We start from the raw sequence: 25,457 nt of genomic DNA, 5'->3' as shown, positions 1-25,457 counted from the left end.
GAAGCCCAGACAGAAGAGCTTTTTTGTGCGTTGCAGAGGAGTGCTACAGTTACAGGAGCCACAGAAATGCAGGCAGGCTCACCCACTCCTTGTGGCCAATTCTAGGAACCTTAACTGACTTGGAAATTCTACTTTTAAATTTAAACAATGTTATTTCAAGTACAGTACTGCTCTTAATAACCTTTGCAAAGCCATCTGAAAGATAAGTCAGACCACAGTAACTATACTGTAAAATACTGTAACCAACAGCATTCATCCTCTGGACCAGAACAGTCTAAATTTGATCTAAAAAAAAAAAAACTGCTCCGAGACCTTCAAGGCTTGTTTCTTAATGCATAAGTCAGCTGAGTTATCTCCCAATACAAACGTCTGGCCACCTATAGAATAGCTACAGAATGCCTCTGTTACACCATGTTACCATTCCCCTCTGAAATCTACCACTGATGTGTTCTTATGGAGAGACTACTGAAAGTGTCTCTCATCTAACAGAATATAGCACAGGACAGCTACAAACAGACAAGCTCTTCACTAGGACTAGATTTGTGGCCTGGCTCCAGCTGGAATAGACAGAAGGCATGGAGCATGCGTAACGAAGTGCCTCAACTACATGAGTTGGCAGGCTGAGCACAATTCTGCATAGAGTCCAACAAACAAGAAGTTAGTTCTGGTGCAATACACTGTCAATCAGTCCAAGACCATAGGTCCCCCACAGAAATCCTAGCATCAATCAAGCATCAGTGAAGCATTAGCATGCACATACCAACCTGGGCAAGGAGTTTATTTGGCTTTGCACAATGGATGCAAGCAGGTGGATTTAAGAAACATGGTGCTCACAAGCACATTCTTCAGTCTAGACGTTTCTTTGCTCTTTCCTAGGCTTAAACTCAGTTAGCTACATTAACACGATGTAAATCATGAATTTAAGACATAAGCATCATGATTTGGCAAACAGGAATGTTTTGGCTTCAGCGAACTCCAAGACAAACACAACAGCAATGAACTTGGGAGTAATGAGTTGTAGCTTTATAAGAGAACGACAAATTATACTTTTTTTATTTGAGCTTTAGATCTTCACTAGGAATTATGTTTCCAGAGACAGCTAAGGAAGTCCTGAGTTACACAGTCAGGAAAAATCACAATTTCATTCTCATTTTAGTCTGACAGTTTTAACCTTTGAGATGTGTAATCGTTTTTAATTCAGTGTCACTTTGCAAATATTTCTTGATAAAGTTTTGAAAGGCAAAGACACAATCTTTATCACAACTGCTAACAAGAACCTTGCAAGTAAGAATTATTAAATTAGCCATTAGAACAGTTTTTTTGTTCTTCGGGAGACCTGTGAGAAGTAGATTTTTTTTAGACACTGTACCAAATAGATGTACCAATTTAAGAGAAAGGACAGTACAGCAGACTTCTCCAGTCTTTACCCAGTAGAGCAAAGTGGCAGTGGGTAAAAGCAAACATTTTGCTTGAATGAAGCCAAGTATTGGGACTGCACTTAACCAGCAAGAAAAACACACAGAACCAAGTCTCTTGCCAGTAAAGTCATGAACTAGCCTTCTCAAATTTCACTTGGTAAATAAGAAGACAGACATCACTTTGATTCAAAATAATTACTTTTCCAAATAGCATCAACTGTGTAAAAGATACAAACTATCAAAATAATCTTTTTTATTTCGATTAGTGAAAGAAACATTCTCCTTTCCTCCCTCCCCTCTGCTCCATTAGGAGTCTCGGTTAGGCCTGACACCAGTCTACCAAGAAAAACACTCATCTAAACCTGAAGAAAGTTCACTAGTGTAACAAAAGAAATGCAAAATGTATCTGCAGTAAGCTCACTGTGGAAGCATTGATCACTCTCACAATGAAAAAGTTAAGAGATTACAACTGGAAGTAATTACCTCTTCCTCATGTTGTACGTGTGTCCCATATGACAATACCCAATATACACATTTACAACTCTATTCTCAACCTCATTGACAGGCAAACTGCTAAAGCACTATAAATTTGGTGATAAAACTGACCTAAAGGAGGTTGTACATTAGTAAAGCTGTGGGGAAATCTTTATATATTACCTACCTATGGCAAATTCATATCTTTATACTGTGCTCATTTTTTACATGTGAATTAAATAATCTCATCCTCCTGTTAACAATTTTTTCCCCCTTATATTCAACTGTGTGACATCTAAGCCTTCACAGTTTACCAGCTAGGGAGCAGCACACTATTATCTGTACCTTGTCAAAAGAATGGCCTCGCTATTAGAGGAAATATGAACAAATGAAATGACAGACTCTTCATCTTAGAAAAAATGCAGTAACTGCTGTCAGCTAAATCTTATTCACACATGGCCATCTCCATTGAAAAACAGAATTGTCAGAACTAATCTGGTTACCTAAGTCAAAAAAGTTACTAATTTAAAGTGTAAGTCACAGAAACATTAAGATGCACTCTTAACACATTTTTACAAAAGCCTCTGCTTCATAAAAGACATTTCTGAAAAATCAGAATGTTCCCATCCAGACTTCGAAAGGATAGATGAAATATGCATGAATACTAAGGGCTGTTGTTCACTCCCAGGCTCCTAATACTAGACACAACCATAGCTGTAGCTGCCAAAGCATCAACCATCAATAAAAAACCAGATTTTTAAATATGCGAGACTTCAAGAGTTTCAGAACTGGAAACACAGTGTCTTAGACACTTTTGTTAAACTAAGATGAAATGGAAAATGTTCATACAGCCCTTCCTGTCTTACAAATTCAATAATTATTTTATACTATGGACTGTAGCATGAGACAAGTGATCAGATGTTCACTTAATCAAATGAACCAAGATCATTTTTCTCCATCAATTCTTGCACATCACCAAGAACACAAATCTGAATTAACAACAATCTTGTCTAACAGGTTTTCAGTTATTTGTGGGGGTTTTTTTGTTTGTTTTGGTGGGTTTTTTTCCCCTCAGGTAATCTCTATCCAACAGAAGGGTGAACTAACATTTCAGGTGATGGAAAACTACTTTGACAGCAATGACTGTTGGTATCTGAACTATAAGAAGTTTTTAAGATGAAATAATATTCCAATTATTCAAATATGAATTTTCCTTAAATCCTAAGTATACAGAATTTATCTTTTGAAGTTTGTACTAGTTACAACAAAGACAATGTAAGGTTGTACTTCACCATCTGAAAGCCTAGTTTTCCTTTATTAATTTATAATATAGTTAAACCACCATAATAAATGCTACCTAGGTGTCCATGACAAGTTATCAATTCTTGTATTTTTGGTCAAATACTTGTTTCTGAAGTAACGGGCCTATTACAGCAAGATCCTACCTCCTGTATTACATCTTCTTTTGGAGTATCAAGAATTAAGGATTTCATTTAGTCAAATAAAGCAATCAAGCCTTACTTATGATTTCACAAACCCATTTCAAGCCATTAAAGAGCTTACTCAACTCGAAAACTCCACAAATGTACACTCAGCTCTAATCACTAATACAGACATTTTTAAAAGTACATAAATCCTTAACACTTGTCCATTTCAATATGAGTTACAAATTTACATACCTCTGAAGATCCTGGCCTATATTTCAGAATGAAAATTGCTTCCTTGTTTATCAGGCAAAACACATCTGACAGTTATTTTTTTAAAAAAATACGAGTTAAGAAGCAGAATATCAACTTTGCAAACAAAACAAATGACGTTATAATAAACCCTGTTATGCGCACAAATAAAACTCATTTCCGTAAGGGAAAAATTGTGACAAATTTTCGAGGCGACAAAACCCTACTGTCGCGGCTTCCCACAGTGAGGATATCGCTTTGTGCGTCAACGAGGCACTGAACCCCCCACATACACAAAAAAAAAAACCAAAAAACCCCAAACCATCTCCAAAAATCGCCGTGAAGTTCCGATCGGCTTCACCACCCCCGCGGCCCCCCGGCCTGCTCCCCCGAGAGGGGCGGCTCGTCGCGCCGGGGGCCGGTAACAGCTGCCGCCACTGTTGTGGGGCACGGCGGGGCGGGGCTGGGGAAGAGGGGAGCCCACTGCCCCCCTCTCGGCCCGGCAGGCCCCACCCGCCGGCAGATAATGCCCCGCAGGATGCGAGGCCACATCACGGCCTCCACCCGCCCCCCGTACCTGAGACGGCGACGCCGAGGGGGAAGAGCCGGGTGCCGCCGGTGCCCTGCTCAGGGCCGGAGGGGAGGAAGCGGCGGCGGCGGGCACCGCAGGGACCCCGCGTCGCTGCCTGGCCCGGCGCGGTAGGCCGCCGCGCCGCCGCCCGCCTCTCGCGGCGCCGCTGCCGCCCGGCCTGGCCGCGGCCGCCCGGGCCCCGGGGACACGCCGCGAGGCGGGCGACGTTTTGTTGTTGCGCAGCCCCCGCCGCTGCCGCCGCTCCCTCCCCAGCCGCAGCGCGACACTCGGTGCTGCTTTACAGCAGTCCGCAAAGCGCAGCCGCGCCGGCTCGTGCCCCTCCTCCCGTCAGGTGCCGCGCCCCCTGCTGGGTGGAAGCGGTGGCGCGCGGCAGGGCGCCCGGAGCCCTCAGGTGCCCGAGCCCGCGGCCCGCCCCGGCGCGACAGCGACCGCCCGAGCGGACGCCGGGGAAGGCAGCCGAGACAGAACGGCAGGAAGCAGCCGCCGCTGCCCTGGCCGCAGCCAGCCGCCCGCGGGGGTCAGCGGTGCTGCTGCAGGTGCCGCATTTCTCCTCGATCCCTTACAAAAGCATTCGTTTTCTACCCATAGCTGTCTCTTCCTTTACACCGCGGTGTCTGACGACTGCCTAGCTCTGGCTAAGCCGTCGCAGTTGAGCCGTGAGCTACCAGGTCTCTCTGCAGCGCTGCCTGGGCTGCCATGGCCGCCTGCCCTCTGCCCCAGCGCTGGCCCTTCACCATTGCCACACCTGGTGCTCCAAGAGCTGCGTTCATAGCATATCCTACTGCTTTCATCTCAGCCCAATGATAGGTGCAGCTACGAGGAAATGCAGACAAATCGCATTTATTCTCTTTAGAAACAGGGATTTAATTTGCATTTACCGCAGTAATGCACTTACTGACTTAAGAACAGGTGAGCCTGCCTGCTCTCACCATTCACCACTCAGTACACTGGTGATGTCGATACACCTTGTAAGGAACGCCTCCAGCAGAGGCACACGTGCCTTCTGTACCGTGACCAAGTCTCACACCTACTTCACAGCATCACAACTTTGTGAAGTCTCTCACCTAACAGGAAGTCTGTTAACTTCGTACCTGTACAAGTCTGCCAAAGGCCATGATACCTTTCTACCAGAGAAGACCTTTCATCAACATTTGTCTACACATTCAAAACACTTCGAGCTTAAAACACAGAAAAGGTCTGTGTACTGTCAGTGACCCAAGATTTTGAGGCAGAAAGGTGCACTCTGAGCTACAAGTAGTTAAAGATCTTACTCAAAATGCACTACCACCACAGTCACCAGTACACAAGAGTTCTTACGTGTTTTGGTGGAGCTGACCAACCCTTCATGCATCATCAAAAATGCATTAAGGGAAAAAATGCATTTTGAGAGTACTAATTGAATGAGTTTCTGAGTGGAATTTCCTTAAAGCAGAAGTGGATAAAACAGCATGGAAATAGTTTCTCAAAGGAGGAAAAAAAGCTTTAAGGAAAGACTCTATTTCAATAAGTGCCTACCTCAAAAGAAGATACATTTCTAAAGCAGGAAAAAAAGATTACAAAACAAAGGAATAGCCAAATACACATTAGAAAGTATAGCAACAAGGTGCAAAATGTGCTAGACTGTGTAAACAACGTGAAAATAAACAAGATTTTACAGCTTTACATGTAATGTGGGAGCATAGTAAAAGGCGAGACACCCATTCAGTGAAGGTGGAAAAAAGGATCACAGGTGATTTCATGTGGTTCCAGAACCAAAAACCAACTCATTTCAGTTTTCAATAGAGACAAAAATATAGGTCATCTGCATTAAATTCCCACCTCTTTCTACACAGGGTTTTTTTGCTGTGTGTTTGGGGCTTGTTTTTTTTAAATCAAGGATATGTAGTATGTCACATTTCAACCAAGCTTGAGTAAACTATGACAGTGGGCCACATATGAAATAACCACTGAAACTGAGGAGAATGAGGAGTAGTCTCAAAACTAGAAACATGACTGAAACACTCAACAGGAGATAGCAACAGTGGAAAGAAGGTTGTATCACATTTGATGGAGCTCAGTAATGGCTTGATTGTGTAAGCAATAATAATATTTTCTCATTAAGGTCTTGAACTAAAGTTGAAATACTTTAACAAAAATTGTCAGGGGAAAAAAAAAACAAATGCAAACCTCGAGACAATACATGTTAAGAACTGAATGATCCTGGAGACCAGACAAATAGAAGCAAGGTGAAAATGTGAAAATATACAGAACATACACTTGAATATTACTGACAAAAGGTTTTGGTAGATATTGAGTATTTGTTAGGTAGGAAGCAGTAGAATGAGAACTTCAATAAACTATGTAATCAATAAAATTCGTAACAGTCAACAATATAATGCAGACATGAAAAGAGCAAACATGTCTGTACAATATTTTGGTCAAAGCATTTTTTAGACAGAGATGTTCCAATGCTATTGTAAAAACTATTCCAGATGCCATCTTACAACTACTTTATTTGTTATATATATAAAAACAAGACATCTCTTAACAGGACATTCAATGGAACATAGCACATATGAGAGCAATCTAATGAAATTTGGGTGGATTACCTTAAGAAATGAGACATGTTCTCTATAAGATGATCAAAGGCTAATACAAATACACCAACTAGTTACATATTTACCTATTTACTCTAAAAATCGTTTTGAACACAGAAGCCAAAGATGACAGAAAAGTAGGTTTTGGCAGATAAAATGTACACAGTTGCTATGCAAAGACACGCAAGGGCCATTTCAAAAACAAAAAACAAGGGGCTACAGAATAGCTAGAAATTTCAGTTCACAAATTAAGAAGCAATGCAGAGTAAGGCTAAATTGTCTTGATTATTCTCCCAGTGCAAAGTCAGAATGGCCAGATGATCTGTAAATGCATTATGTGTATATGATTTGGTAATTTTTTCTTCAGGGGGTAAACCAAAATAAAGCCAGAAATCACAGGCTTTTTATTAGCTATGATTTCCTAATTCCTGTTTCACTACGGGCTACCAAGTGACTAGCACCTACTAGTGGGCCAGTTCACCCTTAAATGAACACTTGATAGAAAACAGTGTCAATTTTTGACTCATTATTAACATAACTTTAAAAGAAAAGTGATGGAAAATATGCATTTCAATGCCCAGAATTATTCATCATTATTTTTAAATAGGTTGTTAAAAAATCTTTTTACTTCTGAGACCTTTGATATATTTATTAAAATTACTTTTGCCATTACTTTACAACTTCACAAAGATGATTGTCTTGAAAATATCTTACTGATCCATGGACAAAAACAAAGATTCTCCCTTTCACGCTTCTTAGCTATTGGAAACCAAAAGGTTGAACTGATTCATTCTAAATCTCTAATGCAAATTTCAAAACAGCTTTCAGGTTATGGTGCCACCAATTAATATTGAACTCTTCAACTTCTTTTAACTGCAGCTAAACAAAACCATTTGTGTGTGCACTCCAGGGCCTGGCAGAACTAAAGAAAAAAAACTGAAGATAAGACACTATCTTACCTAAGATCAAAATATACCAACCAGCAGGAGACTGCACTTCACATTTTTGGCAGAGACAAAAATCAAAGCTAACCCCTATCCTGATGTACCTTCAGCAGCTCTGCTTCATAGCTGGACACAGCTCTATGCATGAGGGCTGTTTCAGTTCGCTTGCTCACAAATGAAGGCTTTTTACTGATGTGAACACCAGCTTCTGGACTGCAGTTCCACTGGGCCCGTAGCCAAGATGCAAGCTGCCCGCTCTCACGAAGAGATCTCTTTGCCCTGAGCTCTGTTAACTGCAAGCCTGCTAGAGTCCAGGACAGTATGAATAGTGTTCACCTTTAAATCTCCTGCTTATATACAGGAGTCTGTGTCTTCTCTCCCAAATACTGCTGCTAGAAGAGCTCAAAAACACTTGCAGCTAGGGTATTAATCCAGGTGAAATAGCCCATCTTTGACATTTACATCATGTGTAGTTACGGAGACTTTAAATGTACCATAATTATGCATATATTTAAATGTAGGCGTTAAGTCAATCTAAAATTACTAGTAATACTAATAAACAGCAATGCCTCTCATGGCAGTATGTTGTGAGGACAGTAGAGAAAAATATCACAGAATCTGTGGGACTGATGTTCAGGTGATACAAATTGTCACACCTCCAAGCAGTCCAGATGAAAAACAGTGAAAACTGAAAAAAACAGGGAACAGATAAAGAATGCTGCAAGATGTGTTACAAAAAATTGCTCATAGGAAACAAGAAAAGATTGATACATTTGCAGAATCAAACATAAAACTCAACAGCTATATATGCTAGATATTTTATTATGATAAATACAGGAAATTTTCTAATGTGGAAGGGACCACATTGATACATGTATTTAAAAGGTGCACATCAAGAGCACCTTGATGAGGTGGCACTTTTTTCTGTAATGTCCAGTGACAGAACAAGGAGTAATGGGCAAAAGCTGGAACACAAAAAGTTCCACTTAAACACAAGGAAAAACTTCTTTGCTGTGAGGGTGATAGAGCCCTGGCACAGGCTTCCCAGGGAGGGTGTGAAGTCTCCTTCTCTGGAAGTCTTCAAAACCCACCTGGACGCATTCTTGTGTGACCTGATTTAGGTGGACCTGCTTGAGCAAGGGGGCTGGACTAGAAGATCTGCAGAGGTCCCTTCCAACCCCTACCATTCTGTGATGCAAGAGCTTTCAAAAGCTCTGGAAAATTGCATGCACCACTTGGGTGTATCTTAAAAACACACAGTCTGTTTAAAAATATATGTAAGAAAAAAATACTTTGCACTAAAGTAAAATATAGATATTGAAATAATCCACTAGTGACATGGTTTAACATGGATAGCCACAGAATAACAGAATCTCAAGGGCTGGAAGTGACCTCAAAAGATCATCTAGTCCAACCCCCCTGCCAGAGCAGGTGACACAGGAACTCATTCAGGTGGGTTTTTAATGTCTCCAGAGAAGGTCATTCATTTAATTTTCTATTATACAGCCTGATAGGGCTTTGATAGGTTAAAACCAGAATTTTCACAACACATTACTTCAGAAATTATGCAAATCCCTACTAAGGTTTCAAGCAGTTAAGATATTCTAAGTATTTAATTTGTCATTTAATTAAGGTGTGGTATATATAATTACTTAGAAGTAGCTACTTTGTTGACAGGATTGTTAATGTATCTCTTTCTTATAAAAAAAAATTAGGCCACTAACCTGTTCACAGATCACGAGATATTTCTTTATAATCTCTCAGTGATTGTACAACAATGAGGCCAAACATAATTTTTTTGGTGTTTAATGATGAATCAGCGGGGTTTTTTTCAGGGCAATTAGGTTTAAAACAAACAAAAGCATCCTGCATTTATTAATCTGATTTTTACATTGGGAAATTCAATAGCCATTTCCTAGCATATACATATACTTTCAGTAGTAAAATAAAGGAAAATTCTTGTCTTGGATTTACAGGTAGACCATGTTTCTTCTCTTAGCTGTTCTGTAAAAGAATCATAATGAGCTAGAGATCAGAAAGCCATTTCTACAACTTCCTTCTGACTTCTCATCGTATAGTACATCAATAATAGATCAGAGGAAAGAGTATTTTTATAGCAGTAATGCATAATAAATTATTAGTGATTATTCATCTCAAAACATATCTATTGTCAGGCATCCACTGAATCATATCTCAAATTATTAATTCTTGCTTTGTCTGTAGAGCAAAAATGGTGCAAGAAACATACCAGCTAATAATTTTTAACTGTAAGCTTGGTTAAAGGTTTGACTATAGTCAGACTGATACGAGGAATTACTAAAAGCAGAGTTTCACATTGTAGTAGCCAGTCACTGTAACATGAGAACTGGGACAAGACTAGGTACCTTGCAAAGTAAAAAGGACTCTTCCTGTTTTCAGTTAATCTAGCATCAGCCCTGTGTCTCACTCTTTTTAAAAAAGGGGAATATTCAAAAAGGAACTGAGTCATTGCATCATTTACTGCTGTAATAACTAGCTTTGCTGTAGTCAGTAGCCAAAGTAGAATCCAAAATACTGTACTAGAAACTTGAATTTCTGAAGTAAACAAACAAAAACTTAGAGTGAAAAATCAGTGAAAAATCACTGCAAAAATCAGTTTTTAAACAACCAATATGTCAAGAAGATAACTGCATATAGCTTTGCTGATAAAAAACACATGGAAGAACAATGTTTCAAATGAGACTGGATCCTGTTTAGGTGTAGCTAGTTTATCTGGAGGTGACATTCCAGCACCCCCAACCCCTCCCCTTTCCTTAAACCAACATCCCTTTTTCTAAGGCTTTTTACAAAGCGATACGGAAAAAAATGTGTGGCTGTGTGAGGCGGATAAAACTGGGACAGCTTGTTCAACACTAGGTGAATACCCTAGCCAGGAGGCTTCCTTATAACAATAACAAGGCAAAAAACGACTTCTCTGTGTTTTAAAAACATTGACTATCACTGCATGTTTAAAACATACACCAATCATGTTGAAACTGCACAGTGTTTATCAACTGCAGTGAGCTGTAAAGGATGAAATAGCAAGCACTTAGTTCTCCATTATGCTTTAGTGTGATGTTGGCAAAAGAGTCATCAGCACTGATGAATCTTCTATGCAGAAAAACCCCAAAGGTATAGAGCCTGGGAAAAAAATTAACAATCTAAGGACATTCACAAATTTTAGTGGTCCCATATACAAACCAAAGTATGTATAGGAGTGGTTTTGGAATGATGTCTTTGCTGTTGATGAACTATGAAAATCTGTCTCAAACATTTCTCCTCTTTGAAAGTCTATTACCATTTCCTAACAAAAATTTACCATAAATTTCAGAATATAATGGTTAAAAGTCTTCTCTTTGAAAACTAGTAGTTTCAAGAGACTAGAAGAGATTTGTAGAGATTTGGAAAATAATGAGGTGATAAATAACAATCACCATGACTGCTGATGACAATCTACCAAACCAACTTAATTTCCAGTCATGATTCCCAGAATATGAATAAACTGAAGATCTTCACTTTAGCAAGGCTTTTGACATTCTGTTCCATTGACATTTTCATAAGGAAGATATAGAAATTTTATCTGGACATAAACTACAAAACCTGGTGCAAAGCTGGTTGTACTCAGAGGATCACTACTATTTGTTGACTATCAACCTTCTGTATATATATAACAAATGGAACTCCTCATATCCTTCAATATTGTAATATCTTTGGGAAAAGGTTTAGATATTACGCCTATAAACCTACAGCTGACATCAGATTGAGAGGTACTAAAAAAAGAAAGCAGAAGTCAAGACTAGACTCAGAAATCATTGCAGTCAGGAGGAAATTCAATAAATAAAAGTGCAAAGTTCTGCACTGAGGAACTGCACAGAAAAGAGATAGTGTAATAAACTTGCAGAAAGCAAACTGACAGGCAAAGTGGATAACACGCAGAACATGCCAGAAAGTTCAGGAGGCCGAAAAAGGCCTACAACCTACTCAGAGATACAACCGTGAGTGCTGTTACCAAGATAACTTCCAAGAAGTTGTGAAAGATTGGACGGGAGCTGGAGAGGTGCAACAATAAAAGGTCACATTTTTCAGAATTCTGATGAAAAGAGGGAAGTAATCCATGCTTGTAATAATAAAAATAAAAAAGACAAAATATAGTAAGTCTTAGTTTATGTAAAAGGATGGTGTAAAAAGGGAAATTAAAACTGTACTTTATATTCATTTTGAATACGAGACTGAATTGCAGCAAAAGGGATTTAATCTACACATTTGAAAAAGGCAGGACTAGACTAGACTGCCTGAGGAATGAGTGGAATCTGTGTTTAACACCTTAAGAACAGGTTAGGCAAACATCCATCAAGGTTTTTTTCATAATTGCTTATTGTGCCTTTAGGCAGGAGGATGACTGAGAACACATCTTAAGGTCACTTCTGGCTCTGTTGGTTGGATTTGGTGGATGAGTTAGGCCTAACAGTTTTAACATCTACATGACACCAACCAACAAGCAGTGAGGTTTAGGCAATTCAAACAACCCCTGTAAAAACAGCTGTGACTGTTTCATTTGTTAGCCTTCTCATCTTTCCTGAAATCAGACACAATAAACTCATCTTCACCAACACTACAACCTAACCAATTTGGTTTATGTGTATTTGTACAAGAGTTTACCACAGTAGACCTGATAGCCCTCACAGAGACTTTGAGGCACTGCTGAACTCAAAATACTATGCAAATCAATGTTTAGTACTTTTTAAATGTGCTGTTTAAATGCTATACACTTACAAAAATCAGTCAAGCTAAAGCACTAATTTATTAACCTCAAAGTCAATCTTAATGTATTTGATGTTAATACAAATGTATCGCAGATGACAGCATAGCAAGAACACGTATTCACACATTTAAGACTTCTATTTTAATAACATTTTGGTACCAAGTGCAACAGTAGCATTGTATGTCTAAGACATACATGCAATTACATGCATTTCAAAAAGAAGAAGAGGATGAGGTTGCAAATTTTTGTAGGATTCAGAATTCAGCTTGCTCAAAAAGGTTATAACCCAGATGTATTAAATAAAATTAACCCTCATTCATTTTGATCAAACTACAATTTCCGAATGAAGAGACAGAACAAGAGGATTGTTGTGATTCAGATTGGCTTAGACGTGCTTCAATTCAAAGATTCTGCCTCCTCTTACGTCTTAATAACATCTAATATTGACAAAAATCGCTTAAAATGTTCCCTAGAGAAACTGAATTAATTTGTAGCAAAGAGGTAACACCTTCCATTACTTGGTACAAATACAGCCTAATATATAATAAGTTCTTAACAATTACAAATATTAGTACTGTACTTCCAGAACACTTCCCATAAAAAAACCCTTACACAAATAGCTCTACTTCTCCCTTGACTGATATTCCTCTAATCTTTAAAAAAAAATGGAGCTACAGTTTCAAGGAACTACTATTTCACCTGAGTAGGACCGTCAAAATCAGCATCAATATTTAAGTATATTTCCTAAACTTTGGGAAGTCAGTGGCTTGAGCATACAAGAAGGTACAATCCAATCTTTTAAAGCGGAGAAGCACCAAGAACACATAAATAAATATTTTGCTTTTATTTAGAAGAAGTAATAGAAAAAAATGGCCAAAGCATTATTCCAAAGCGAATCCAACAAACACTTAATTGCGAGAGCTAACAAACCAAAAGCGCAAATAAGTAGATGTGCCTCAGCAAGCAAAACTTTTAAAAAACGCACCAAAAAAAACCCCCAGGAAACCTGCAGCAGGTTTCCGCCCTGGGAGACCACATCCCCACCCCTCGGCGCTGCCAGGGGCACCGAGCGGCTGCTCCGAGCTCAGCTGCAGCTCTGATGGGAATCTTACACTGCTCGTACTTGATCAAACTCACGACACGGCTGCGCTCAGACGCGTGCGATCGCCACACATCAAACGTTATTTTTAGCTGAACAGGGCCACAAGTACACAAGGACAAAGCCTTTAAACGAGATCTCGGGAGAAAGAAGCGAAGTCCGCACAACCACGGTTAGTGTGGTGCCTCCTCGGGCCGGTGACACCTCCCCGCCTCAGCGCAGGCTCGCAGCCCTACGCCCTACGCCTTCCGCCAGACCAGGCCAGGCCAGGCCCGGCCAGGCCCGGCCCCACCGCCCGCACCGCCCCGGGGCACCTCATGGCTCTCGGCGCCGCTCCCTGCAGAAGACAGAGCCCAGCCCCGAGCCGTGCCGAGCCCTGGCCCGTCCTTTCTGGGCGGGCTTCGCGGGGCCAAAACACAGCCCCACACACCCCTCCCTCCCGGCCCGCCCGCCGCCAACCTCTCGCGGCGCAAGGAGGTCCCGGGGCCAGGTGAGCCGCAGCGCGCTTGCGCCGCGCCTCCAGGTCGGCCGCGGCCTCCATCCGGGTATTCGGCGGCCCGGCCAGGCGGGGGGGTTTCATTGTGCGTGCAGCTGCCGCGCTCAGTCGCTCTAAAATGGCCGCCGCCGCCTCATCTCCCGCCGCCGCGGGGGCTCCTGCGGTACCCACTACCCCGGCGGCGGTGGCGCTGCCTCCTACGGAGAGCAAGAAGATCACCGACCTGCGGGTCATCGATCTCAAGTCTGAACTGAAGCGGCGCAACCTGGACATCACCGGGGTGAAGACGGTGCTCATCTCCCGCCTCAAGCAGGTGAGAGACCGGCACAGGCCGCGTGGACTGGCCAGACCGGGCCTGACTCTGCCAAGGGCCCGGCCTGCCGCAGCTAGCTGCCCGGGGGCGGGGCCCTCGCGGCCCTGCCGGCTGCCCCCGGTGTGAGAGGCGGGACCTCTCCCTGTGCCGGTGCCGGGACGAGGGTCTGCCGTGAGCGGGCAGCCGCGGCAGGGCGGCACGCCCCTCTCTGCAGCCGGAGTGGGAGGCGGCGGCCGGGCCGGGCTCGCTGTCCCAGCTGGCAGGACCCGGGCCGGCTGGCGGAGCTCGCCCTGCGGCCTTGTGGCCCGCCCGCTGCCCCAGGCGCTGGAGCTCGTCGGGCGACCGCGAGAGAGCCTCGGGGCGGATTGTGGCTGTAGGGTTTCTGTGCTTCCCTCCCACCTGTTTTTGTGCTGCCCTTAACTTCGTAGTGGCCTTCTAATGTTATGTGTCCAAAGAGAAATGTGCTGATCCTTGATAAGCTGTACTTTGACGATGTCATTTTAACAGCTTAAACTTGTGCTACTATCGTTAGAGTTCCCTCGTTCTCCTCTAGCTTTTAATTGGAAAGTTTAAGTGCAAGTATTTTATAAAATATTTTTGAGATGGATTGTTTATCTTGCTGATTTTTGTTGAATTCCCCAACTTGCCACTGAAGTCCCTTTTTTTGGTCTCATTTAGGCTATTGAAGAGGAAGGAGGTGATCCAGATAATATTGAAATAACTGTTTCGGCTGACACACCCACCAAGAAACCAGCTAAAGGCAAAGGTTAAGATCTGTTGATGTACATTATATTTCTGAGTAGTTTTTTTTGCATATATCACCTCAAATAAGAAGTGTAGAACTATGGCCTGTAGTTTGGAAAGAGTTATGACTTTACTGTTTGATTTCTATCATACAAAACATCCTTTGCTTTACTGCTCTGTTTACAGTCAGCAAATGTAGGCAATGTATAGGGATGCTGTATATATATGAAAAGTGGATGGGTTAAGACACATTACCAGGTAGTGGCTGTATAGGCATGGTGGGTATATATGGAAAGTGGATGGATTAAGATACATTATGAGGTAGTGACTGTAGTGCCTTCAGAGCCTGGAGACTTGCACTGTGTGTGCTGAGGCTGTGTAGGTGATCTGTGAGACTTTTGGACTATGCTGTCGTAACAGAGATCTTCCTGAACATGGAGTATTACAGGTGCAAAGTGAGTATAGAAATTGCTCTGGGCATGGTTATTTCTGTGATGTCCAAGATTAGCTGTGCAACGGCAAAGGAAGAACTAAGAGGTTATTTATCCATGAGAAGGTTCTTGGACCTAGATTGGCTAGTAATGAGTATGTGATAGTATGTGATAGGGAGTCACTACCTGAGGAGGACTGTGTTGCATGGGCTTATTAACATACTTTTTACTGAAGGCAGGATTTATAAATACATATTTCCTGAATGGGCTCTGAAGACTCTCTGCAAGCTGTTTAACAGATTTTAGTTTCTCTGTTGTGAAAAATAATCATTTAGAATCTATACTGATCTGTTTGGCAGCAATTGTGTGAATTCTGTTTTGTTTTGCAGAAGTATTTAAATACTGTTTTCTGAGTTTGATTCTGGGGGATTTTTGTTTGACTTTCTGTTTTCTCTTGTTCTGGGAGCATCCACAACCAAATAACACTGGGAAAGAAAACGTCTGTTTTATGCATAGCAGTCTTCATTTAACGTAACATGTGCCATAGAGTCTGTTTTGGAAATCATCAATCGTACCACTGTCACTTGTCTTAATCTGAGTTTTGTGGGGGAAGTGGTTGTTCATGCTTTTTGTCTGGTGCTGTGAATGAGGAATTTAAGAATAAAATCTATCGCCTTAGAAAGTTTGAGTAACTTAACCTGTACTTTTGACACGCTAGAAAAGTGAAAGGAAATAAACTGTTTCACAATAAGGTTTTGTTTTCTTCGGTGACATTACTCTGTTTCCCTACTTGGGAAAGGTCACAGATGCTTAAGAAAACTACATGGAGGGTAAATAAGGAAAAGCTTGCACCATTTTTGATGTAGAAGTCTGAATGGCGGTGTGTTCTGTTGTGATGAACGCTTCTGTTATCTGCTGCTTTTCATCCTGCTGTTCTCCAAACTAATGTTATGATATGCATAATGGTCTTGAAGCAGCTTCTTACTTAGCTACACTATTTTGATTCTGCCTGTGATTCTACAGCCTGAGGCAGGGCTGCAGTAGCTGTTCCCTGCCACTTCTTTTGTGGAATTGAATTCTAAGACATATGACATCTATATTCTTGGTAAACCTCAAAGTAAAATATGATCTTGGTGTTCTTATCCATGCACTTTGCAGCCTTGAGGGGTTTTTCTTGTTACTTTTGCTTGTAAGACTTTTGTAATCCAAAATTTTGTGGCAAAAACATGGGAGATTGATGCTGTATTGATCTTCAAGTGTGGAACAAGGCAAAATACATAACTTGTCTAGGAAAAAAATTTTTTTTTGGTCTTACTGGTTTACTTCAACACTAAGAAAAAGTATGTTCTTTCTCTTTAACTATTCCTTGTATGTGTTAACTGCTGATTGTATCGTTATCCCTCTCTCTGGTGCATTCTGCTGAAATATGTTACTAGTAACCAGAAAACATCCTACAAAACTTGGAAATCTAGTGCTTCAGAAGTCCATTCTCTGATCTATCACTGGAAAACTTTCAAAGGCATGTGGGAGATGCACATCCATCAGCTGGATACAGTAGGGCTGAATTTTCTTCTAACTCTCTTTATCCTCCTTGTGCTTGTACGTATTAAGAATAGTGTTGCCTCCTTTACCGATTTTGGTGACAGTTTGCTCTAGGCCTTTTGCTAATGCTTGGCCTCCCCCTCAAATACTAATGGGTCTTTAATTATTCTACTGTTGTCCATTGGTAAAATTAACAGCCCTGCTAATCCTATAGTGTTTTTTCCTCCATGCTATTGTTGCTGTACAAAAGAGAGCAGGAATGTTAGATACATGTTTGCAAAGAAAATAAAGCCTCAGAAAAGGCCAGGGAGTGCAAACAATGCATAAACCTCCATCATAGCAGCCAGAAAGATGAATGGGAAGGAGATTTCTCTTCCAAAAAAAACCCCTCACAAACTGTTGTAGATCTGAATGTGTTCTGTAGCCAGTTGTACTGCAGCTCTTAAAGTCTGTCAAAAAAGCGAGATGTCCAGTTCCCTAGCGCTGTCAGAAAAAGTTGGTCTGGAATATTGACACAGACTGAATTAGGAGAGGAATAGTGTCTCTATGTGTGGAAGTGACATACTTGTTTTCCTTCTTGTTGCTTTGTTTTTGTGTACCTGTCCAAAAGTCAAAAATAGGAATGAGGCTAAGAGGGAGATATACTTCTGTAGAACAGGGTTTTGTAAAGGCCAGATAAATTGATTTATCAACTGAGTATATACTGCAGCTTTTTATTGGACTATGACAAGCTTTTGACAATAATGATAGAAAGCAAGCTTGCTGTGACTTAGGAAATAAACATTTGCAAAACACTGGGAGCAGAAGAATAGGACCTTGACTAATCTGATATGAATATAGACCTTCTTTGTCTCAAATAGCACCTCACCACTGTCCCATACGAAGTTCTGCAGCATAAGACATAGGATGAAAAAATAATAATATTTAAAATAGAGCATTTACTGACTTGTCCAAAATTGAAATACTACAGAGGGAGGTACGTGGATATTCATTGGGAAAGTGTATAATTGGAGGATTTTGCCTCACAATTTAAGTAATGTTTGCAGAAGGATTCTGTAATGCAAAAAGAATCCTTCATCAGTCGTGTATGCAAAGTTAGTGTCCTGGTTTTGTCTGGCATAGAGTAATTTATCTTCCTAGTAGCCAAAACAGGGCTATGTTTTGGATTTGTGCTGAAAACAGTGTAAGTAACGCAGGAGAGCTTTGGTTTTTGCTGAGCAGTGCTTGCACAGCAACAAGGCCTCTTCTGTTCATCACACTGCCCTGCCAGTGAACAGGCTGGGGGTGCAGTGGGAGCTGGGAAGGGAGCATGGCCAGGACAGCTGACCCGAACTAGCCAAAGGGCTGTTCCGTACCATGGAACATCATACTCAGGATCTAAACTGGGGGAATGTTTGGAGTGGTGGAATTTGTCTTCGCAAGTAAACATTACATGTGATGAAGCCCTGCTTTCCTGGAGAGAGATGAACATCTGCTTGCTGATGAAAAGTGGTGAATGCCTTGTTTTTCTTTGCCTGTGCAGCTTTTGCTGTACCTATTAATCTGTCTTTACCTCAACCAATGAGTTCTGCTAATTTTTTTCCCCCCCCTCTCGATTTTCTCCCGTATCCTACAGCAAGTGGCTGTGTGGTGCTTAATTGCCAGATGCAGTTAAACCACAAAAGTTAGTAAAAATCTACTTTTTCCAAAAGCGTATTTCATTAAATATTTAGGGTAACAGAATACTGCAGAACAGCTAATCGGAAGAGCTGTATAGGTGAGATCAGTTAGTTTTGCCAATTAAAAGTTTGAAAGCTGAACGGTGAGATATATGAAGCGCTGGAATTTAGTAGCTATGAACAAATTTATAGTTTTGTAAAAAGACGACAGTTTGGGGAAAAAGTGGAGTTTTTTTTCTTCAAGCCTGAGCATTATGCTGCTTATTCTTGTCCCTAGAGGAAATTACTGCTAATATAAAATACATTTGAAATTATTATGATGTGAACATTCCTTGAAAGTACCTGCAGCCAAAAATATTGTAGCTTATTGATACATAATAACTTGGTGATCAAAAGTTACTTTTCTGCCAAGTTTTGGAATCAGTGTGGATGAAGAAGAGACTTTAATACTTTGAGGTTAAAATTGATTAAGCTAAAGTGAGCAAAGATGTTATTTGCTGCTTTTTCAAGTTTCTAAAGCCCTGGCTTTAGACACTTCTTATTTTGTGTCTCAAGTGCTCCTCTAGTTTCTGACTGAATTTCCATTTTGACAATCAATCAAATGCTGACAACTGATAAGTGGCTGGCTTGTACTATTGCCTAAGTAATTTTGATTTCTTTTAATAAACTGTTTAGTTACTTAAGCCTAAACTAAGCTGTACACTGTTGGCTGTAGAAAAGAGAATGGAGTGGGGAAAATAATCTGTCGTGATGTCAGCTGTCCTTCAGGATTATTAAAGTAACTGTTTTAACAAACTGTCAGCTCATGACTTTTTCTGAGTTAATATTGTTATAGTAGTTTGCTGACTTCATTTCTGAAACACTGTGCTGTGCAGCAGATTTCTTTGGAGTTTTCCTGCCCAGCGAACCATTGCTGGGGAGAGGGATTCTCTGCTGCACTGAAAATAGGTGGTGTATGGCTGGGTCAAATACATGACATGATTTTTGGGGTGCTACTACAGATGCCTTGGCTTCAATCTTGAAAAGCTGGGTTTCAGCTTTTTCTGGTTTATTTTTTTAAGTATATATTTTCTAAAGCAATCTTATTCCTGAGTTTTGACCTGCTTTTAAGAAGTATTTTACTGTTTTAAGGCAAGCAGGTAGTTTCTTTGTGTCTGCTTCTTAGTGTCTGGTTCTATTGACCTGCTTTGCAGTTGATGAATAAAATAAGAAAGATTGAAAAGTGACTTATTCAAATGTAGAGGGTTGTGCCCTGCACACAGTGCTGTTGCACAGCTAATTACACCTCTTAATGTTACAAGGCATGTCTGCCTACCTGCAAAGTAGGTTTAATTTATTATTACTTCTAGGTATCTGACAGGTGGTATTCAATCACTCTGTATAAATCTGCAAACATTTAAGTATTTTTGTCGAGATTAAACCAATAGCTGAGACCCTACTATTTCATTATAAGGAAATGAATATATTCTTCTCTTTTGAGAAAAGATGTACATAAATTATTTGTAAAGAGAGCGTTCCTATAAAACTAGACTTTCTTCTTGCATGTTAGTGGGTTATTTGGTATGTAGAAAGGAATCTTTGTTCAGGGAGAGGGAATTTGTTAAGCTAAAATACACTTGAAAAATAACATGCAGACTGAACCTTAGAAACACTTTGCATAGGTGGTTCTAATATTGGAAAGATTTTTTTCATTAAGTTACGATGTATTATGCCTTACTGAAGTGAGAAACAAATGGTGTCCCACAAACTGTACGTAAGGCAGTCATATGGCCTCAGATAACAAATAATCTTGCCAAATACTTTCCAAGTAACTTCACTAAGGTGGAGGTGGGCAACATCTTTAATGAATTACACTAGAAAGCGTTGTGGATATTTAATAATATGATTACAAATGGTGGCAAATCTTATGAGCAAGTTGGTAATTCTCTAGAGAGCATTTGACTTTGCAAAGTCTTTTCTAAAGTCTGTAAATGACTAAGAACAGTATTGTGCAGACACTGTAGAAGATATAAGTATTCTTGGCAACCTATGATACCATTTAAGAATATAGAAATTCAACAGGGTAATTCACTTCTGTTAACATAGTGGTAAATTATATTACTCAAATCACAGCAGACCTCTTAACTAAAGAATTATATTCAAAATTAATTTTGTTGTAAATATATATTTTTTTAAATCCCATTTTTCCTTTTTGCCTCTTCTCCCATCTATTTGATGAATCTTTAGCCTCAGGTGCAACAGAACCCTATTGGGAACTTAACCAGGAATACCATAAGAAATGCAAATGCTAATTCTTCCCAAGTTTTGTGATGAGCGTGCTGCACTACTTCTGCATGAGATGCAGATGTCTAGTTTTTTTAAGACTTGTCCAAAATACACTCTTCTATAATTCTGTAGGTGCTCAGCCTGAATTCCTCATTTTAGAAGACCACAAATAGGTAGAACAAGCTTATGGCATTGTAAGGCTTGTAAATGAGATGAAAGCTAAAGCTGAAGAATGTAAAAGCAACATTTAAAATATAAGTCTTCTAAGGACAGTATTCATTTTCTGTGTAAATAATCTATTGCAATCTTATGGTGTGTCATAACTACCATTGCCAGAAAAGGGACTGAGCACAGTTTTCAAAGGAGTGCCATCATTCCAAGGTAAATTAGTAATTTTGGTGTTAGGTCCCCAGATTTTGGTGACTGGTATTTTTTGTAGCTGCTGGATGAATAAACCCATACAAAAATGTTATCATTTGCTGACATCTTGTCTGACTTGAGACCTACTGTGCCTGTTCTCTGCAGAAGGTCCAGCAGTGGTTCTGAGTGTGATTGTTAACATACCTTTTAATCCCAGTTATCTTCCTTGAAGTGGTAACAGTCTCAAACAAGTTGACAGAAGTGGTCTGTTTCTGAAAGGTGTTTGTTGCAAGGTAATTTTTAGTTATGCAAAATTGAGCCAAGTGTGCCTTTCAGTAGCCCGTTGTGGATGAGTATCATTGTGGAAAAGTTTTGAATTTTTGTGGATGCTGGCTTCTTGCCAAGTGACTGTACAGGATCTGAAAATTAGCTATCAGAACCTCAGAGTGCCACTTGGGAGCAATGTGACTCTTAACCAGATTAAAGTAACCCAAAACCCAAACCTCAAACAAGAACTGAGAGGGAAAGCAAACTTCCTACCAGTTTCTGGCTTCAAACTGAAAAGTGAAGGTCATTGTTAAGGTCTCCTCATGCCTTGGAATACCTTAGGTACTCAGAGTACATGAGATTTATTGCAAAGACAGATAGACTGACTAAAGAAAGGCTTTAGGCATGTATTCCTGTCTGACTCTATCTGGCAGCAAACAAAACATGTGGACAGTTTAATTACTGAAAGGTGTAAATTCCTGTTGATAAGTAAATGTCAGTAAAATACAGTTCTAGAGCTGCTATTGCAGATCATGGGACTAAAGAGGTAGCTTAGTAAATTTTTGTTCTAGTCCTGTATACAGAGAGTTATATATAAAGCTTATTCTGGATTCTAGTTCACCTGCTAGATTTCCTCAGGCAAAATGAGTGAATTTAAATAGCTTTCATGATAGTGTATGCTAGATAGTTGCTAAATCTGTCTAGCATCTGCTGTGTGTGTATGCTTAGCTGGCAGGATGCGGGAAAAACTTGGTCTTTCAGGTTTAACAAACTGAAGAACTGAAATGCAAGAGGGGTAAAACAGTTGAATGGGCGTAGAAATCCTTGTGTTTTCTCTTTGCTTTTGAAGATAGCTGTGGCTGTAGATCCTATCACAGTGCTAAAATAGTAATACAAAATTTGAATTAGGCTTGCTTTCAGGCATCAGCTGTGATACGTATCAGAAACAGTCCTTTCCAGTGTAAATGCACTCCTGTTTCCGAGTATACCTGTAGTGCTGACTTTTTGCACAAAAGTCTCATAAATCTATTGCCTTACAAATACAAACCCAGAATATTTTGTTTGTTTTAAATGAGGTAAAATTAGTGGCAAGGTCTCTTTGTGTTTTTTAAATCTGGATGTTTAGATCTCATGCTTTGCCACGGTAAAAACTTCTGTATGTGTCTTTTTCTGTGCATCTGAACTTTAAACACAATATGCTGTAGTATATAGTATATGAGTACCATCAAAGTACCACCTTTCAGTGAAATCAGTAAAACCAACTGGAATCTTAAGTGACATTAAACCAATAGTCTCTCTTGTTGCCCTATAGTTGTGCAGTTTACAGCTTTGAAAGGCAATTTAAGAACTGTGTATGAAAGACTGTGGAAATTAATTTTTTCAGGTAGCAGAAATATCAATACTATATCAAACAGTGGCTTACGGGGTTTTTTTGTTCCTTTTGAATATGTGTAGAATTGATTTATCCCTTCTTTAGAGGATGAAGGGATGAGGGAAGGTGTGATGGCAAAACCAGTAAAATAAAGAAGTGCTGATCACGACTGCCATCTCAGTTTTCATCTTGAATTGACTCTGATTTTCAGTAAAAGATAGTCAAGCCACATCCTAACAAAACTGCTTTTGTACCTTGAGCTGCTGAAAACCGTGTCATAGGCTGATCTTTGATAGAATGAAACAGAGAGCTGGAATGTTCTACAAAGGAGCGCTTGTGTGGAGATATTTGTATCTATAGTTCTTTAGTCTTTTTTTTTTTTTCCCCAGAAGATTAAGGAAATGCACCGAGTTCCAAAGGGAATCGTGTCTAGTCATTGTTGTGTCTAGTCATCATCTCCCGCAGGTGCAGCTTTATTAAAGTGTGTATGTGCTAGAAGAATTCAAGGAAACTTGCCCTTAGTAAAGAATGTGTAGAAAACCCAGGTGCTTCACCTGATTGAATTCTTCTGCTGATTGTTCCCTCTAGTGATGTAAAGCACTGAAAAAGGTGGCTTGGAAAGGCTTGTAATTGCCATACTTGCAGATACAGAAAACCAGGGATAGATAAAACCCTGAGCAATCCGATCATGCTTGGAATTTAGCTCTGCCTTTCAGCAGGAGGTTGGGTGGACTGGATGACCTTTAGAGGTCTCTTGAGGTGCTAATTGTGTTGTAAAGCAAGGCCTTTTTAAAGCCTTAAGTCATAATGTCTAGTTAACTTAAGTAATTCTAACAACATACAGTTTCATGTTCTCCCAAATTCCATTGCTACTTAAAGTAGAATTGGTATTTAAATCACCAACTTGAATGTAATTGCATTTATGCAAGAGCATTGATTGTTCATGCTCACCCAGCTGACATTTTTTTGAGAGAACAGTTCAGATGTACTGAAGTATATAGAGAATAATAAACTAAGGCCCAACACATAGTCAGTATTGAAAGAAAGTCCACTCCAAGTAGCTGCTCTAGTCATTAAGACATTCTGTCATTTCAGGTAAAAAGCAGGAAGCTGATGAATTAACTGGTGATGTTTCAGTTGAAGAGGATTCTTTTGTTAAGGTAATGAAAGTATGTAAAATTTGTTCAAGTTTGCATTTAAGTTTAATGTTTGTCTTTATTAAAAAAAGTTCTATTTTCTTTGCACTAATTTATGTGGAAATTTGGAGGGCTATTTTTTACTGTGTTCATAGTTGTTATGGCTAAGGGTGTGAAGGTGAGGGATGTTTTTAAACATACTGTGAATTTTTATTATGGGTGAGATACCATATTTTACAGAAACAGTGATTCTAGCATTGAATTTTTTCACAACATAGCTAATATCCTTAGTTATGCCAAATATTTGTTGTTCACACCAAAAGGAAAGTGAATTGGAGACTCAAGATGCAAGTGATCAAGATGGAAATGATGAATTAAAGGACTTCAAAGAATCTGTTGAAGATGAGAACTTGAATTCTAAAGAGCTACCACCTGCAGAAAAGAAAAGATTCCGTGACCTGGAGCCAGCAGAGACAACAGAAGATGCAGAAAAGGATTTTGAAACTCAGGTACTTTGTTGTATTTTACATGCATTTTTATCAACAAAATGCACATTTTTCTTAGTGTGTTTGTGTTACTGGGAAGTCAGAGTTAGTTTTTGAGTTTATCTTGCTTATCTCTAAAAGATAATTTGGTAGTGTTTTTTTTTTTTTCTCCTTGACTTGTGTTTGACTAGTCCTGAAACAAATGTGGCATTGATTGATCAAATTCTGCCACAGACCATAGAGTTTTTAAATGGTCCTTTTTCCTGTACTAGTAGTGAGGTGTGTAATCTGGACAACGAACTGAGAGGCAAGACGTGAGAGCTGCTCATTGATGTTAACTTAGAGTGTGTAACCACTTAGCTAAAATATTTTCTGAGTTAATGGAATCGTTTGATGCTCTGAATGTTTTAAGTGTCTTGAAAAGAGTTTGCTGAGCAAGTCCCTTTTATATTCTCATAGGAAAATGAAGGTCAAGACATAGAAGATTACCCTTTTCCAACTGTCCATGTAAGTTCCAAATCAGTTCTTTTAAGCCGGTTTTCATGTATATTTTACTTGGAAAAGATTGCTCTGCACTGCTTTTTGTTCCAGCATGCAGCTTAAGAGTCAGATGATGTAATACAGTGAAGGTAAACAGTACGGGAAGCTTTCATTCATATTTTTTTATGCTGCAGGTAACTGATTTCCAAGTAAGGTATCTTATTTAAGTGCAAATTCCTGTCAACAAATTTGTGAGTGTTCAGTGCACAGACTTAGCAAAGAAAATGTCTCAAACTCTATTAAAACCACTTTAGAGGGCTGTGCTGAATGCTAACATGGTATATACAGC

The 25,457-nt window shown here is 39.9% G+C and overlaps 2 protein-coding genes across 3 annotated transcripts in view; one reads left to right on the top strand and one right to left on the bottom strand.

Annotated features, from left to right (window-relative positions):
• Positions 1 to 4,289, bottom strand: part of RNF111 (ring finger protein 111) — a 53,335-nt gene extending 49,046 nt beyond the window's left edge. Inside the window, exon 1 of the mRNA XM_062000303.1 lies at positions 4,146 to 4,289. The gene's annotated coding sequence lies outside the window, so the exon portion shown is untranslated. The remainder of the gene's footprint in view (positions 1 to 4,145) is intronic.
• A 9,521-nt stretch (positions 4,290 to 13,810) lies between these two features.
• SLTM (SAFB like transcription modulator) overlaps positions 13,811 to 25,457 on the top strand; it is a 28,311-nt gene continuing 16,664 nt past the window's right edge. Inside the window, exons 1-5 of one of the 2 annotated variants that reach the window (XM_062000301.1) lie at positions 13,811 to 14,368; positions 15,047 to 15,134; positions 24,103 to 24,167; positions 24,467 to 24,652; positions 25,088 to 25,135. In XM_062000301.1, the coding sequence (XP_061856285.1) occupies positions 14,174 to 14,368; positions 15,047 to 15,134; positions 24,103 to 24,167; positions 24,467 to 24,652; positions 25,088 to 25,135 (582 nt within the window). In that variant the 5' untranslated portion in view covers positions 13,811 to 14,173. The remainder of the gene's footprint in view (positions 14,369 to 15,046; positions 15,135 to 24,102; positions 24,168 to 24,466; positions 24,653 to 25,087; positions 25,136 to 25,457) is intronic. The other variant, XM_062000302.1, reaches the window with a different exon arrangement.

This window comes from Colius striatus, chromosome 7 (assembly GCF_028858725.1).
Source record: "Colius striatus isolate bColStr4 chromosome 7, bColStr4.1.hap1, whole genome shotgun sequence".
NCBI lineage: Eukaryota > Metazoa > Chordata > Aves > Coliiformes > Coliidae > Colius > Colius striatus.
This window is presented reverse-complemented; position numbering and strand designations above follow the sequence as displayed.